This window comes from Stegastes partitus, unplaced genomic scaffold (genome assembly GCF_000690725.1).
Source record: "Stegastes partitus isolate 25-593 unplaced genomic scaffold, Stegastes_partitus-1.0.2 Scaffold2580, whole genome shotgun sequence".
In the NCBI taxonomy this organism is placed as follows: domain Eukaryota; kingdom Metazoa; phylum Chordata; class Actinopteri; family Pomacentridae; genus Stegastes; species Stegastes partitus.
The window spans coordinates 6,718-23,947 of NW_007580311.1; the positions used below are offsets into that span (position 1 = coordinate 6,718).

The window sequence follows — 17,230 nt, forward strand, 5'->3', positions numbered from 1 at the left end:
AAGATCCATGCTGAGCTTCTCAGACTGTTGTACTGTACTGTTTTTAGTTGAGTCTGGTGAGTGTATTAAATGGGTCCTATTTAGTTTGACTCAGAGGAGTCAGCTGCTGTAGTCAGTTTTTAATCACAAAAAATCTAAGTAAAATTACAGAACACACATTTCTTTTCCTTTTAAGTGTCACTACTTGTGTCTAATTTTAGAAAGATATGTACAGTAATAAATGAGGATTTTACAGTTTTATCTATTAAATAAAAGGAAATCATTTGTGAAATTACAATAAATGTGCGAAAGGATTTTAACAATTTTTGTATGCTTTAAAAAATAAATTGCCTTTAATGGTTGTCCACAGATTTTAAAACGTTATTTTACTTTAAACATGTAATTTTACAGTCTAGCTTTGTCATTTTACTCATATCTTTGTGTATCTCAAAGATAGAGAAAAAGTAACACATTTTTTTAACAGTTTAGTTTTGGATAAAAAAACATATTTGCATTGATAAACTTTAACAAACATGACTGTATTTTGCGTCTTGTATACGATCCCCTTTCCTGTGCTTGGAGCAGCACCGAGCTGCCAGTAAATGCAGTAATAACCTCTGACCAGTGAAAATCAATTCTTCCAAAGAGCAGTGTTTATCAGTGTGCGTCAGTTATTGATCCATGTTTGGTGCGAGTGTGTTTGGCTGTGTCTGCGCTGAAATCTCCCCCTGCAGTACGCATCCAGCGGGTTACTCTTGCATGAGAAAATGTGTCCACTGTGTGACTTGGCTGGACTGAGAGGGCAGAAGCACAGACACCATGCTGAAAGGTTGTAGTGTCAAATTTATGACCACGAGTCTGTTTCTAAAAAAAAAACAAAACAGGATACTTTGCAGACTTTCCTCGTTGTGTGTGAATGTGATCTATTAGGACTTTACAGAGACGTGATCAAGTCGGGGCATCTCTTTTACAGTTACTTAAAATCCTTTCAATAAAATCCTTTAAAATAGGTATATTTTTAAAATCTGCTCATTTGCAAATGACTACCTTTTAAGTAAAATTTTTTAAAACAATTTTAAGTAACATGCTACGGCTGCACAATGGAGGAAAAAACAAGCTAAAATTATAAACGATGCAGCCCTATTCCATAAATAAAGAAGGATTTAACATTATGCACTGCACCAATAACTCTTGAAAAGTACTGAAATATTACAATAATCACATGAATCACAATCTCATACATCAAATTTAAAGGATTTAATGGCATATAAGAAACATTTAACTAAACAAAAATGAGCGAAGATATAGTTTTGTGCAAAATGTAACAGCTAACAGCTCCGTGCTAATATGTTAACATACAAAAAATCCCGGTAAAAAGCAAAAAGCTGCATGCTTGTAACCAATTGTTTTATTCTTTAAATTCAAGTAAAAAAAAAAAAACACTGTGGTAGTGTATGAACTGGACCTCTGACATGTTTATTGCTCGGCACTACTGCAGTCTATATACAGTTCATAGCCTACTATGACGTACTTACACTCTGAAATCCTAAATATAGAAGTGATGTGCTAAAGGAGGTATCCTTTACAAGGACATGATAGCACAACAGCACGACTAAACACACATAATCCCCAGAAGTGCAGCTGCTGTCACACTGTTTTCATGTCTTTTTCAGTCTGAAATTTACACTTAGTGCTGTAGTAAATGCTTTCAATTATCTTAAGTAATCAAAACAGCTGTCCGCCTCCCACAGGACAACAGTTTGCCAAACACTAGGTTTCCCATAAACCATGTTGTTTTCATTTAACAAGGGGGATTTTTCCTAATGTTTGAAGAGGTTAAACATGTGGGAGGTGATTTTTTTTTTCATTTATCTTACACTCTATCCACTGTTTGCCATTATGGCTTTCTTCTACCAACAAAAGCTGGTGTGTAAAAATGTGCAAACTGTGTAAAATGAAATGCAGAGGCACAGTAGGAACTCAATGCAACAAAAGTTAGATATGCACACCTTTCCTTTCTGACATTCTAATCTTTAGTCCTTCAATTCTTGTCCAAGTTTATTTCAGATGACAGGTTCAATGGGTTGTCTTCTTTAGAAACTCTTGTGTGATTTCTCCAGTGTGCTTTGCATTGTTATCAGTATGTTTCTTCGGCACAGCTTCTGCAGACTGGAAGTCATCTTGTCAGCCAGTATCTTCAGTATATCCACAGGCATTCATGGTACCATCAGTAAATGTCATCAGTGTTTCCCCTTTTGCACACATAAAGCCCGATATCATCACACTAATATCGCTGTGCTTCAATGTCAGGATTATGCTTCCACTGTGGTCATCCTGGTCAGTTTCACACCAAACATTCTGGACCCCATCTGAGCTAATCAAATCCATCTTGATTACATCTGACCAAAGAATGTGCTCCCAATATTCATCAGGCTTCTTTTTGCGAACAAAGTTTCATCTTGTAGTTGTGTGTCGAAGCAAGCTGTCCATAGAGGGCGACATTGTGCAATGCTCTTCACACTGCCAGAGCTGTCACAGAAAGCCATGTGGCCAGTCTGAAGCACCTTCCAGTTTGCTTTTTACAGGAAGATTGTAAAAGTACTGCACTGTCCTTGGCATCATTTTAGGAAGACAACCATTGCAGCTCTGATTAGTGGCACGACGACACATTTGATAACTCCTGATTACCGAAGCAACTGTGTTTCCACAAATTTTCAATTGGTAACCTATCTTCCTGTATCTTTTTCCATCTTTGCGAAGTCTCACAATCATATTTTTCAGTTCTTCCGTCACATCTTTTCCATGTAGAACCATGATGCAGGCATACAGACAGACAGTCCATAGGTCCAAAACTGACAAAGTTCTGGTGTTCACAATTCATTTTTATAACCATGTTCATGCAATTAGGCTGATTGGAGATCACAGCTGTACTCAGTTTAGTTTCAGTGATCACAGGTGTGTCCACTTTTGTTGCACTGAATTTCTACTTTGGGATCTGTATTTTTAATACAGTCTTTTTAAAGTATTTGTTTTGTTTAACATAGTTATTGAGAGATTATACAATTTAAAATCATGACTTCAAAGTGATATTACACAGATTTCACACTTCTGTTGAACACTGTACAAAGCTGATGTGATGGTTGTTCATCACAAAGTTCACCAGTAGTCAACAGACTACGACTACATTATTGTTGTCTCTTTCTTCATCATTCTGATGAACAGTCTTCGTTTATCGCTCCCCTCTCCCCTCCATCTCTTTCACGTTTCTGATAGCACTTTTCCCTCTACTCTTCTTCCTCTCCTCCTCCAGCCTCACCCGCTCTTTCTCCATCATCCAGTCTCCTCCGAGGTAACTCAACGCATCCTCAGGTCGTCCACGGAGCCTCGGCCTCGGGTCGAGGAGTGACTGGAAGAAGGAGTGGGCCAGCTGGGTGAAACAAGCAAACTGGGGTGCAATGGGAGGGTGGTCCTTCTTACCCAGTCCTTCATTTAAATCTGTGGCCTCCTCCATGCTTTCTGTCTGTGGTTCTGTCCACACATCCAGTTCGTCGTCGGGGTTTCTAACTCTGTCAAACCATTCTCGATATTTCAGGTATGAGCGGCAGTCGTTGACTGTTTCAGCCCAGGGGTGGCTGCCGGTGAGCATGGCGTACGTCAGGATGCCCAGCGCCCAGCTGTCTGTGCTGGGCTCCACTGACACCCAGACTCTCGCTTTCTTCTTCTCTTCATCTCCTGTAAAGCCATCCTCCCCGTCATTCACACTGCTCCAGCTGTCCTCATTCCCTCGAGCGATCTCAGCCTCAGGGGTGCAGTAAGGAGAACTGTACCAGACCTCCGGCACCCTGGTTCCTCTGGCCTTCACCTGGAGTAAATATTCATTTATTTGCCTCTTTCACACACGATACTTTTGTTGACTACAAACAATTGTGTATAGCAAAGTGCAGAAACACATACTACACATAAATTGCTTTTGCTTTGTTTCCAGACATACAGCATTGTTAACAGATGAGCCAAACGAGCCTCTTTCAGACATCCGTTCCTTTCCATTAATCTGACTGCATCTGAACATGTTGGACTTTTGCCCCATTTCAGCCTCAATATTGATCAAAAAACATCACAGAGAGCAAAAAAAAACAAAAACAGTTTGCTGCCAAAAATCACAAAAAATTCTCAACTGTTATAAACTGGTAGAAATATCAAACTATACTGAGGTGAAGACAGAGTCTTTAATGGGTCTAATTAATGAGACTCGCCAATAATTGATGTAATCCAGATTTTGGCAAAACAGGAGCCCAAGTTCAGTTTGTTGCTTCCAGTTGTTTNCTGTATTTTTAATACAGTCTTTTTAAAGTATTTGTTTTGTTTAATATAGTTATTGAGAGATTATACAATTTAAAATCATATGACTTCAAAGTGATATTACACAGATTTCACACTTCTGTTGAACACTGTACAAAGCTGATGTGATGGTTGTTCATCACAAAGTTCACCAGTAGTCAACAGACTACGACTACATTATTGTTGTCTCTTTCTTCATCATTCTGATGAACAGTCTTCGTTTATCGCTCCCCTCTCCCCTCCATCTCTTTCACGTTTCTGATAGCACTTTTCCCTCTACTCTTCTTCCTCTCCTCCTCCAGCCTCACCCGCTCTTTCTCCATCATCCAGTCTCCTCCGAGGTAACTCAACGCATCCTCAGGTCGTCCACGGAGCCTCGGCCTCGGGTCGAGGAGTGACTGGAAGAAGGAGTGGGCCAGCTGGGTGAAACAAGCAAACTGGGGTGCAATGGGAGGGTGGTCCTTCTTACCCAGTCCTTCATTTAAATCTGTGGCCTCCTCCATGCTTTCTGTCTGTGGTTCTGTCCACACATCCAGTTCATCGTCGGGGTTTCTAACTCTGTCAAACCATTCTCGATATTTCAGGTATGAGCGGCAGTCGTTGACTGTTTCAGCCCAGGGGTGGCTGCCGGTGAGCATGGCGTACGTCAGGATGCCCAGCGCCCAGCTGTCTGTGCTGGGCTCCACTGACACCCAGACTCTCGCTTTCTTCTTCTCTTCATCTCCTGTAAAGCCATCCTCCCCGTCATTCACACTGCTCCAGCTGTCCTCATTTCCTCGAGCGATCTCAGCCTCAGGGGTGCAGTAAGGAGAACTGTACCAGACCTCCGGCACCCTGGTTCCTCTGGCCTTCACCTGGAGTAAATATTCATTTATTTGCCTCTTTCACACACGATACTTTTGTTGACTACAAACAATTGTGTATAGCAAAGTGCAGAAACACATATTGCACATAAATTGCTTTTGCTTTGTTTCCAGACATACAGCATTGTTAACAGATGAGCCAAACGAGCCTCTTTCAGACATTAATCTGACTGCATCTGAACATGTTGGACTTTTGCCCCATTTCAGCCTCAATATTGATCGAAAAACATCACAGAGAGCAAAAAAAAGAAGCAACAGTTTGCTGCCAAAAATCACAAAAATTTCTCAACTGTTATAAACTGGTACGCTTAGAAATATCAAACTATACTGAGATGAAGACAGAGTCTTTAATGGGTCTAATTAATGAGACTCGCCAATAATTGATGTAATCCAGATTTTGGCAAAACAGGAGCCCAAGTTCAGTTTGTTGCTTCCAGTTGTTTAGTTTGAGTTTAATAAACACCTGCAGCATTAAACAGCTGCAGGGTCCATATTTACACACTCATAATTATTATTGTTTATAGTTTCGATAATTTTTTTGTTTTCAGTACAATATTTTCTACTATACATCACTGGATGTTTTGTCAAATCTTGTATGAATGACAAATTGCACCGTGTTTTTCTATCACTGTGGTGAGAATGTCTGAAGAAGTCTGAATGACAGAATGCCATCACTTTAACAGACTGATAAAGCAGCTACGTTGCATAGTCCATGTCTAATAGTGGTATTTTCAAAACAGACTTCTCATAAATGCCATAATTTGACATTTCAGTGTCTCTTTCACTTTATACTGACCATGCCGAAGTCTCCCAGTTTGACCCATCGGCAGGCAGAGTCGCACAAGAACACGTTCTCTGGTTTGAGGTCTCTGTGGACAAAACCAAGGGAGTGTAGGTGGGACAGAGCGCCACACAGCTGGGACACCACCCGCTGACAGCAGTCCTCCTCCATACCCACCTGGAGAACAATGGGGAAGGGGATGATTAAAACAGAAAACCATGAGCTTTGATCAGAAAAAATCTATTTAAATATCAACAGCTTCCTTTTCCAATCCTGTTTCCGCTCTATTTGTTATATCTTACATAAGGGTCATTTTGTGACCAGATACCATCGTAGTAACTATTTTCCTCGGACATCTCTAAGGAGGATGAGCTCTTTACACTTTAACATCCACTAAACACTAAACATCTGTATACCTCAGGAATGATGACATCGTAGAGATCACCAAAGAGGCTGGCCTGCTGAGCGAAGACGTAGTGTGAAGGGGTGGAGTAGGCGATTCCCAGAGCTCTGGTCAGGGATGGATGGGTGCAGAAGGACAGAGAGAGGTTATACTCCCTCAGGAAAGAGAAGAGAGACGTAGACTCGCGAGGGAAGAACTTCAGAGCCATGGGAGTACCTGGAGGAGTCGAGGGAAATGTGTTATAATGTGGTTCAGTTTTTCTTGAGGCTGTAAGGAACATGTTGGTTTATTTTCCCCACCTCTCTTTCTGTGCACAGCCAGCATGACTTTCCCATACGAGCCTTCACCCAGCAGCTTTAGGACCCTGAAGTGATCTGATGTGTCCATTGCTGTCAGAGACTGAGCCGTCAGGTGGCACATCTCATCCAGAAGCTTTGTGGCTGCCTGAAGAAACACACAAAAAAGTGTGGATTAAAGTCCTAAACCTGAACCAAAAAAATCAGTTGAAGTTAAACAGTTTTCTAAAGTTCAGGTCAAGTTTAAGCAATCAGGCTAATTTGATACAGGTTCAAGTAGTTGAGATAACTCCATGTGTACGTCATTCTTAAGCAGCCTAAAGGGTGGACCACAAATCAGATGGATCCAAACAGCAGTAGCACAAACAGAGAGCTGGTTCACTTCATGAATATATTAGAAACATTTCTGTAGGTAGAGCCAAAGATGTATGCTCTGGAGCACAAGGTTGATAGATTTTTTAGATCTGAGAAAAAGAAAAAACAAAAACACAATGGGTTCTCTGGTTCTGAGTAAGGTCCTGACCATATCGTGATCTGTCCAAGTTTACAAACCCATTTGATTTCATCATAGCTAACAACAAGATGCATGTGATGTTTGGACATGAGTCAGAGACGAGAGCTGCACAAAAACAAGCTCATGTAGGACTTCTCATGTGTTTTTGTTGACTATCACAAACACAAGTTTCTTTTACAGATCTGTTGTGGGGTTTGTGCTCCTTCAGGAACAAAAATGTCTTGTGGTTTGAGCAGCGACTGTCTTAAATGTTTTAATTCTTTTAAGTGACAAACATGAACGCTGATGAAGAAGAAAGACTTTTTAGTGGACATATGTGGTGTTAAATGTAACATGGACCTGTCACATAGTCACATAGGTTTGAGAAGGGTGTGTTTCTGGTCAGTTTCTGGTTACCACATTGCCAGAAGATGGTCTATGTAAGTAAATTGGTGAACCACAGCTGTGTGCAAGGATCCAAATTTAGCTTTTGTTACCTTAATAATCATCTTCTTGCATAAGACTTCACACAACAGGGTTAGTTGTAACACAATGTTAGTTCTAAGCTGCGCTAAGGTGCACAACGATGTTGAAATAAAAACAACAAATTCTCGTAACTCATCTTTCCCAAAGAATGAGAAATCCATCCATCAGATTGAGTCAGATGAGTTCTGTTAGACTTATGGTTCCCAAACAATGTTGTGTGGCTCATGAATGTGTTTTTCAAACATGATTTCCATGTGTGTTGCCTACCTGGTGGACAAAAATAAAATTGTCAATGTCTGACACAATGTCTGTTATTTATGTATATGTTGATGTGTAACTCTAGAATCTATTGGGAATACACTTTATCCATCTACATCCATCAGTTTATCCATTTGAATACCTCTGACACCAATAAATGATGGATAAACCAACGCACATCGTTCCATCCATACATGATATAGTTACACATACCTGTGATCCATCATTTGGTCTTTCTATCAATGGTAGATAGTTAGATGAGGAATGGATAGATGTGTGATTATCTACCAAACATCTACAAAAAGCATCCCAATATCTGTCACATATAGGTAAAACTGTATTGAATTACTTTTCTCCTTCCTGTTACAATTAACTGCGGCCCTGGTGTAAGTTACCATTAGAACATACAAGAACAAGAGGTCCTAGAAACAAGCTTTGAGGTTTCATATGTAACACAGATGTGCATGTTGCTTGTATTAAAACATGATGGCTCTACCTCAGGTATTTTTTTGTAATTTAGCCCAAACCAAAATGTGTTAGATCATGCCATGCTTTACCCCTACACAACAATTATCCTCTAGCTGGTGCGAATGGAAACAATATTTGGTCAAAACACATGAGAACCTGCATCGTGTGTTTTCTCTGATTCTGATTTCCTTTTACGCTCTCATTTGATAGTCATTTCCTGCATCACATTCGTTTCCACAGTGCTCTAGCCACAACTTAATCTTGTTTTGGGCTATTTTAAAATGAAACACATGTGAGAACTGTCAGGGTAGATAATGGTGCATCTGGGAACTGCTCAAAATAAGCAACTTTGATGGCCATGACTTCAGATCCTGTGATTTGTTTTTGCAGACATGGCTAATAAAACGATAACGAAACTAACTATCAAAGGTTAAAGTTAGAAGTGAGTGCCCGGCTTCATGATCAATCTCTTTCTCTCAATGTTTTGGCTCAAACAGGCTCGACTAAGTTTAATGCAGTGGTTGTTGTTGTGGTCTTTGTGGTTTTCTGCCTTTTCAGCTCGTTTGCCTTTTTCACCACAGACGTACTCACTCAACATAGCAGGAAAATTGCATGTGAAAGTAGTTGTATTAGTGATGGTTGAGTTCCACTGGAGTGACTCAGTAAGACGCATTGAGTGAAACAGAAGCCACTGGTGCTTTAATGGGCCCTCCCTGGATAGTCATGACAAAGTCTTTCCATGAAAAACGTCTAAACACAGGTTACTGACACTTACTGTAAACATCTTTCGTCAATTATGAAAGAAACTGCATTATCCGTTGTTAAGAAAAGTTTGATCCAAACAGATCCTTGTCATAGCTGACATTTCTTAACAAGAAACCAGAGCTCTCTTTTCCCACAAAAGTTTCTGTTGAAATAAAAAATTAAATTTGAGCGAGCAAGTGCATGTTCACGAGTATCCTGGTGGTGATTGGGAACTTATTTGCTAAATTGGCTTTACGGAACAGAAATAACCTGAAAGCAAGTCAGACTAAGTGAAATAAACCTGATTTAGTTGCTAAACTTACTATATAGAATGAAAACAACTCGAAAGTATGTCAGGTTAACTGAAATAAGCCTGGTTTATTTGGTAAATTTGCTTTACAGAATGAAAATAACCTGAAAGTAAGCCCGACTATCTGAAATAAGTCTGGTTTAGTTTGTAAACTTGTTTTGTGGAACCAAAATAACTTACAAGTGAGTCAGACTATCTGAACTACCTCTGGGTTGTTTAGTAAACTCGCTTCTCAGAACCCAAATAAGTTAAAAGTAAGGTAGAAAAACTGAAATAAGTTTTGTAAATTGGCTTTATGTAACAGGTCCCTGAATGATAAGATAAGATGTAATGATCCCGTATGCAACGATATGAATAACCAGGATTCTCATGTTCCTTGAAACCAGAACATGATCAGAACACTAACCCCCGAGATACCAATATTGTTTTCATTGATTAAAGTGTCTCTTTTCCGAATTGAAGCTTACTGGAACGTAACATGACCGTTGCAGTGATGATTGTCGTCATGGTGACGCTGGCAGCACTGATCCACGGGTATAAACATGTCTGTTAATAGACTCACGAAATCCTCACACACACACACACACTCACACTCGCTGATCTTTGTTTTGTCTGGTGGAACGTTGATGTTTCCACCACAGCTGGCCTCCCTCATCTCCGGCTGGGATTTGGTGTCACCATGTTCGTCCAGACACGATGCAGCTCATTACAGCTCATTAGTGAACCACCCAGAGCCGTGAATGTGCCGCACACAGACACTATGAATCACCCACCGAGGCTTTGTTCACACCGACAGACACAAAGAGAACCACTCTGTAGAATGTGGACAGATTGTATCATCAATTGTGTGGATTTTTCTTCATTTTACGCTTCTGTAATTTCCTAAAAGGATTCCAGGAAATAATCAGAAAATAGATTTTAACTTGTCATTGAATTTGTATGCTTGCATGCTCAGTTAACCTGCTTGCCAGCGGTAATTGGAACCAACTGAGTACAAACCATCAATTGACCACTATTGGTTTTGTTTATTATTAGCACAGAATTACGTCTTCATTATGAGTAGATGTGTAAACAGCCTTTGTAAAAGCTCAAATATGATAACAAGCAAAGTAAAATTGGTTCTACAAGGATTTGTTTCATATAAAACATTCATTCATTTTGTAAAAACTACACCTTCTGATGGTTTTCAAAAGAACTCCAACTAGTACAGCAGCAGTGCGATATGTTATACATACAGTCTGACTGCTAATCCTCCTCCACTCTACATGAGCACATTTTTAAAGTGAGCTGTCTGAGAGGAAACTCAACCCTAACCCTGTCAGTGTCACTGCTCTGCCATAATGACAAGCTATTCACATTCACATTCCTTAGATGCCAAAAATACTACATAAATAAAATACATTTTCTAGACTTTTTTGGCTTTTAAAGGCTCAAAGAAGGGAATTTATATGTGTAAAAACAATTACATTTAATTAAGAGAAATTATCAATGCCTATCCATATTACACACTAATGATAAGACTTTTTTCCCAGAAGTTTTGTTGTGAAAACCTCTGTAATTATACAAGAGATCTTTTATTTGACAAACAAGTCTATGTAAAATTACAGATCCAATATTTTTTTTCTGTTACTGGTCAGTATCTGTATGTAATTTGAGCATTTTTAAAAATATTATTTTATAATTTCTTGAATTTAACAGTTTCATCTATCAAAAAAGGAAGAAATATTTGTGAAATTACCGTAAATTTGCAGAAGTACTTCAGTGCTTCAACTTTTTATGTCAAAAACAGTTTTTTCGTACACTAGACATGTCATTTTCCGGTTTGTTTTGTTGATAATTTTGTGTATTGTTTTTTTTAAATATCGAAAACAAATCATTAAAATAAGCATGAAAAATTCTCTAAAATTGCAGATTTTTTTTTTTTTTTAGTGTACAGTCGTGACTCGATATTCTGACCCCTAACAATCCGAAAACCTTGCTATCTGACAGGTTTTTAGGAAAATCGAACGGAACCCATGAAAAAAAACCTTTAACATACTGACAGCCTTGGATTCTGACTCTGACATTTTATGTCACAAATAAGGATAACGGCGTATTATCTGACTTAACAATTTGACAGATTGGCTACTTTCACACTGCAGGACTTAATGCTCAATTCAGATTTTTTGCGAGTTCGTTCACATTTCCAATTAAATGAGACTTGTATGTGATCTGCTGTGTGAACTTCATACGAACCAAAAGTGTCCTGCACGTGCAGAAGAGGACACAACGACTTCACACGCAGCGAGCGTGCTCAGTTCTTGCGTAAGTAAACGGTGGAGTGTATTCACCACTCCCCCGCTGTCACCACCGTTGGTGGAAACTGTGACCGCTGTCCTCAACTGGCATCAGCAGCCAAATACTGCCTGTACGTTCCGGCCAATTCCACCCGTCGGAGCGCACCCCCGGGGTGGAAGTGGCCGGAACATACACAAGTGCACACCGGTCAATTAGGCGTGAAATCCAGCAATGCACACTGTTCTGATAATACACTAGTTATTATAACAACTATAAACAATAAATGTTAACAACAAATGACCCTTCAAGCATCAAGCCCTCCTTGTATCTCCGTCTTGACAATCCGACAGCCTTGCTATCCGACATAATAGAAGGTTTTACATTTAGTGTCGGATTATCGAGTCACGACTGTAATTTGATGTTTCAGTAAAATCTTTCTCTGACTCTTTTTCACTTAACAAACATAATTTTTTGTTGCATTTTTGAAGTTATTGTGAATCAATTACTGAATATTAAAACAAACAAAGTAGCTATTTCCATAAGATTGTATGAAATGTGAAGAAACATTACACAGATTGCTAGTGAGTGAAGATTCCTGCTCAGATAAGTGAGAATATTTTAAGTTTCTTAATAGTGGGAGTAAAAAGAAAGAGGCATGTGGTGTAGAGGACCCGGGGTTAGGAGGGGATTCAATGAGCAGCATAGCTGACATGCTCAGAGCTGGTCGGGTTCAGATGAGTGTCAGAGGAGGTTTCACTGGTCTCAGCCAGACCAGTACAACTCCAACAGCGTCTCAGTGGGAAGCTGGGCTGAACGCCCACGTAACACAAGACTGGACCCGTAATATCTGCTGTGTGTCAGAGATGAATGTCCTGCTGATGTCCTCTACAAGGAAATGGATCTCTGCGGACCACAAACACTGCTGTGATGAATGGCACCATGTTTTGTCTGTGCGTGTGGGTGAGTGTCACAAACTGAAAGGTGTATTTGGACACTCCTGTCAGCGCTGGCACACATCCAAGAGTCAACCCACCTAAAATGGCTTTCAGCATGATGCCCAGCAAGCGAGACGGCATCTTAAATATCATCATAAACATGCATGTTCTAATCATGTGAAAGTGTTGCATAAAGCATGATTTGAAAAGCACTCTTTGATTCATTTTCAGTGGGTTTCAGGATTAGTATCCGCATGAAAAAAACAAACAAAAAAAAAACACATGTACCTACAATCAAGAGATGAACTGCATTTAAAACAAATCATCCAATTCATACGTGTCCATGTAGCTCTATAAAGAAATCTAGTTCTCAATATTTAAATTCTATAGCAGCTATTGCATAACTCATATTTAAGGGATTATTTGCAACAACATTGAATTATCAGACGTGCACTTGAAATAAACGCTGCAAATTTGTGATTTTTAGACCTATAATAAACATTTTACACTCACAATAAATGAAGCTCATGTTACAGGAAAGTAGCCCCGTAGAAGTGTTGAAATAAATAAAACCACGCACATAAATCTGACAGCTTAATATTTTGACTAATACATGCAGATGCTGTAATAGCAAGGTGTTAAAAAGTATTCTTGTCAAGATTATTTTGAAGAAAAAATATTTTTATGCCTCTAAAATGTCCTTAACATCTGGTTTGCAGTGCAATCTGTGCAAAGACTGGTTATAAATGAGAGTGATGATTAACGATGAATTTCAGAGTCAGTTCAGTCAAATTAAAAAAACAAAAAAATGTTGTCGTTGTTGTTTTTAGCTGTCTGGGTATTGACATCTGTTTCTCAGACTTCTGTTCCTGCAACAGTCTGCCTGTTCAGTCTGGCTGATCCACATGATGCTCTCTGAACAGTTTTTTTCCCTCCTTTTTTTTTTGTAAGACAGAAGTTTTACTGTGCTGTGCAAGTCTAAAATGAAGCTGTGCAAATAAAATCTATCCGCATCATTGATTACAAAAAAATGTGTTGTTTTTTTCTCTATATACAATGAGTGAAATGACTGTTTAATCTATAAATCCTTCCTCCTGTTGGTTTTGGAGCAGTGAGGGAATCCCTACACCCGCTCTGACTTACAGTCATTTTGCTGTTCGGTTCGGTTCAGTGCAGTTGATCCTCAGTTTGAAAACTGTCCCGACATGAATTTACGTCCTGCTCTTCATTTAGCAGGTGCACCTGTCAGCAAATCCTCTTCTGAGTCTTCTTTCCACCAACAGCGCAGAAGCGTGTCACTCTGCTGCAGTCACAAATTAAATTTTCCAAACTGTTGCACTGGTTCGTTGCAGATTTTCATGTCTGCTGCTGCTGCTACTGCTGCTGCAACTTTTATCCCAAAGTGATCTGTCCTCACCTCCACTCCTCCCCCTGTCCTCCCTCTGCTGTTGCTGCTGCTGCTGCTGCTGCTGCACGGCAGGGCGGATCTTCAGCGCTGTCATGCATGCTTGGGTGTGTAATAGTGAGTGTGTGTTACCCCATACCTTCCATTAATCTGGGTTCAAGTTCATCTAGCAGTCTTTGGTGGATGTAAGGCAATCACGTGGATTTGTTTTTCAGTTACCTCTGTATCCTGATGTGTCACATTGGATATTTTGGAGATTTCTGAAACATCAGCAAAAAAATTGCAGTCAATGAAAATATCAGATCTGTGTGAGCTGATAAGGAGACAGCAGTGTTACTACGTGAAACAAATGTGTTTTCTGCAGCTTGAATGGAAACATGAAGCATAATTTGTTTAAAATCTCCACTAAATTTGAATGGAACCATGCATTATTTTTGGCAGAAACTACTACCACAAAATACTGTTTGCTGTTGATGGATTTGACAAGTGAATATACAGTTGAAACCAGAAGTTCACACACACTGTATTAAAAAGACATCTTTTTTTTTCTTCTCACTATCTGCCATTAAATCAGACTAGACTTTTCCTGTTTTAGGTCAGTTAGGATTACCAAAATGATTTCTATTAGCTAAATGCCAGAAAAATGAGAGAGATTTGTTTTGTCACTTTCTTCTAAGTCAGAAGTTTACATAGAGTAAGATTACTGTGTCTTCAAACTATTTGGGAAAGCCCAGATAATGATGTCATGACTTTGGAAGCTTTTGATAGGCTAACTGACAAGATTTGAGTTAACTGGAGGCACACCTGTGGATGTACTTTAAAACACACCTCAAACTGTTTTCTTTTGTGACAACATGGAAAGAAATCAGCCAAGATATCAGGAGGAGAATTGTGGACCTCCACTAGTCTGGTTCATTCTTGGGTACAATTTCCAGATGTCTGGACCTTGTGAAGATGCTGCTGAAGCTGGTGTCATTATCCACAGTGAAACCAGTCCTGTACCGACACGGGCTGAAAGGATGCTCAGAGAGGAAGAAGACATTAACCCAAAAGCAACATAAAAAAGACAGATTACAGTTTGCAAATGCACACAGGGACAAGACCTTAATTTCTGGAGACATGTCCTGATGGTCTGATGAAACTAAAATTGAACTGTTTGGCCATTATGACCATCGTTATATTTGGAGGAAAAAGGGGGAAACTTGCAACCCTGAGAACACCATCCCAACTGTGAAGTACGGGGGTGGCAGCATCTTGTTGTGGTTGTGTTTCGCTGCAGGAGGGACTGATGCACTTCACAAAATAGATGACATCATGAGGAAATAACATTATGTGGAAACATTGAAGCAACATCTCAGTGCATCAGCCAGGAAGTTAAAGCTTGGGCACTAATAGGTCTTCAAATGGACAATGACCTTAAGCATACTGCCAAATCAGTTGCTAAATTAAAGTTAAAGTGGCTTCAGGACAACAAAGTCAGTGGGTTTGGAGTGGCCGTCACAAAGCCCTGCTCTCAATCCCATAGAAGATTTGTAGGTAGAGCTGAAAAAGTGTGTGTGAGCAAGGCGGCCAACAAACCTGACTCAGTCACACCAGTTCTGTCAGGAGGAATGGGCCGAAACTCTATCAAACTATTGTGAGAAGCTTGTGGAAGGAAACCCAAAACATTTGACCCAAGTCATACAGTTTAAACCAGGGGTCTCGAACTCCGGTCCTCGAGGGCCGCAATCCTGCATGTTTTAGATGTTTCCCTCTTCCAACACACCTGATTCAAATGATCAGCTCATCATCAAGCTCTGCAGAAGTCTGATAACGATCCTGATCATTTGAATCAGGTGTGTTGGAAGAAGGAAACATCTAAAACTTGCAGGATTGCGGCCCTCGAGGACCAGAGTTCGAGACCCCTGGTTTAAAGGCAATGCTTCTAAATACTAAAGAAATGTATTTAAACTTCTGACTTTAAAGAAAGTAATAAAAAAATATCCAAAAAGTTCTCTCTGTCATTATTCTGGCATTTAGCAAATAGAAATAATTTTAGTAATCCTAATTGACCTAAAACAGGAAAAGTTTAGTCTGATTTACTGTCAGATAGTGAGAAAAAAAAAAGGTTATGTCTTTTTATATAGTGTATGTAAACTTCTGGTTTCAACTGTACGTATGAGTTCGCAAGTCATTCATATACAGACATTAAAACTGTGCTAAAATTATGCAACATAATCTTGATAAAGACTAGAACAAGTTTTTTAACATAAAAAAAAACATATATTTTAATCACTTTAACCCTTCAGCCCCTTTTTACTGAAAAGACTAAAGCTTGGAAGTATTTTGTTCCTGACACTTAATATTGACAATAACCTGTAGCATCATAATCAGCAGTTCTTCGGTGTTTCTTCGCAATTTTTGTCTTCACTGCCAGTCTGCTGGTTCAATAAGCACCAACTGTGCTGCTTGTCAGCTTATAAGCTGCAGTGAACTGTGTCCTTTAGCAACAGTGACAACAACAGCTTTAACTTGGTGAAACTATATGAAGAACAGTAACAATGAACTTTAGTGGTATGTGATGACAACAGCAATTAAAACAATATCTGAAATTCTTATTTTTAACCAGCGTTGACAGACAGTTGCTCTGTGTTCTATTTAAAATATCCCAAGGATGTTCTATTGGATTGACGTCAGGCGCCACACGTGCACAGGTCATCGTTTTCACTTTGCTCTTCTTTGGAAACGCTTGTGTGACTTTTGCAGTGTGCTCTGGATCAGTGTCATGCTGGAATGTTCCTCTTCTGTCAGTCTTCTGCAGATTAGGAGTCATCTTGGCAGCCAGGATTTTGGTAAATCCACAGAAATTCATGGGGCCATCTATAAATATCATCTGCCAACACCTTTGTTTGTATGCAGCCTCATAACGTCACACTCCCACCTCGTTGCTTCACCGTCAGGACTATAGATTCACTGTGGTATTCCTGGCTAGGTTAACACTAAACATGTTGGACCACATCTAAGCCAAACAAGTTTATCTCGGTCTCATCTGATTAAAGAATGGGCTCTTAATATTCATCTGCTTTTCATGTTCTTTAGCAAAGTTTCATCTTGCAGTTTTGTGTCAAGAGGGCAAAGAAGGGTTATAAGAGGGGTATTTCTTGGACACTGTCGATAGAAGTTGATGCAATGAACTGTCTGAGCTGTCACAGAAA

The 17,230-nt window shown here is 39.5% G+C and overlaps 1 protein-coding gene across 1 annotated transcript; it reads right to left on the bottom strand.

Moving 5' to 3' along the window:
• Positions 1-2,975: 2,975 nt before the first annotated feature.
• Positions 2,976-14,040, bottom strand: LOC103375401 (serine/threonine-protein kinase SBK2-like). Its single transcript, XM_008305664.1, has 6 exons — positions 13,775-14,040; positions 6,664-6,808; positions 6,378-6,580; positions 5,977-6,138; positions 4,542-5,171; positions 2,976-3,868 (listed from the first exon to the last, which is right to left on the bottom strand). The coding sequence occupies exons 1-6, from the start codon at positions 13,778-13,780 to the stop codon at positions 3,209-3,211; spliced, it is 1,806 nt and encodes a 601-aa protein (XP_008303886.1). The 5' UTR covers positions 13,781-14,040; the 3' UTR covers positions 2,976-3,208.
• Between the last annotated feature and the right edge of the window lie 3,190 nt (positions 14,041-17,230).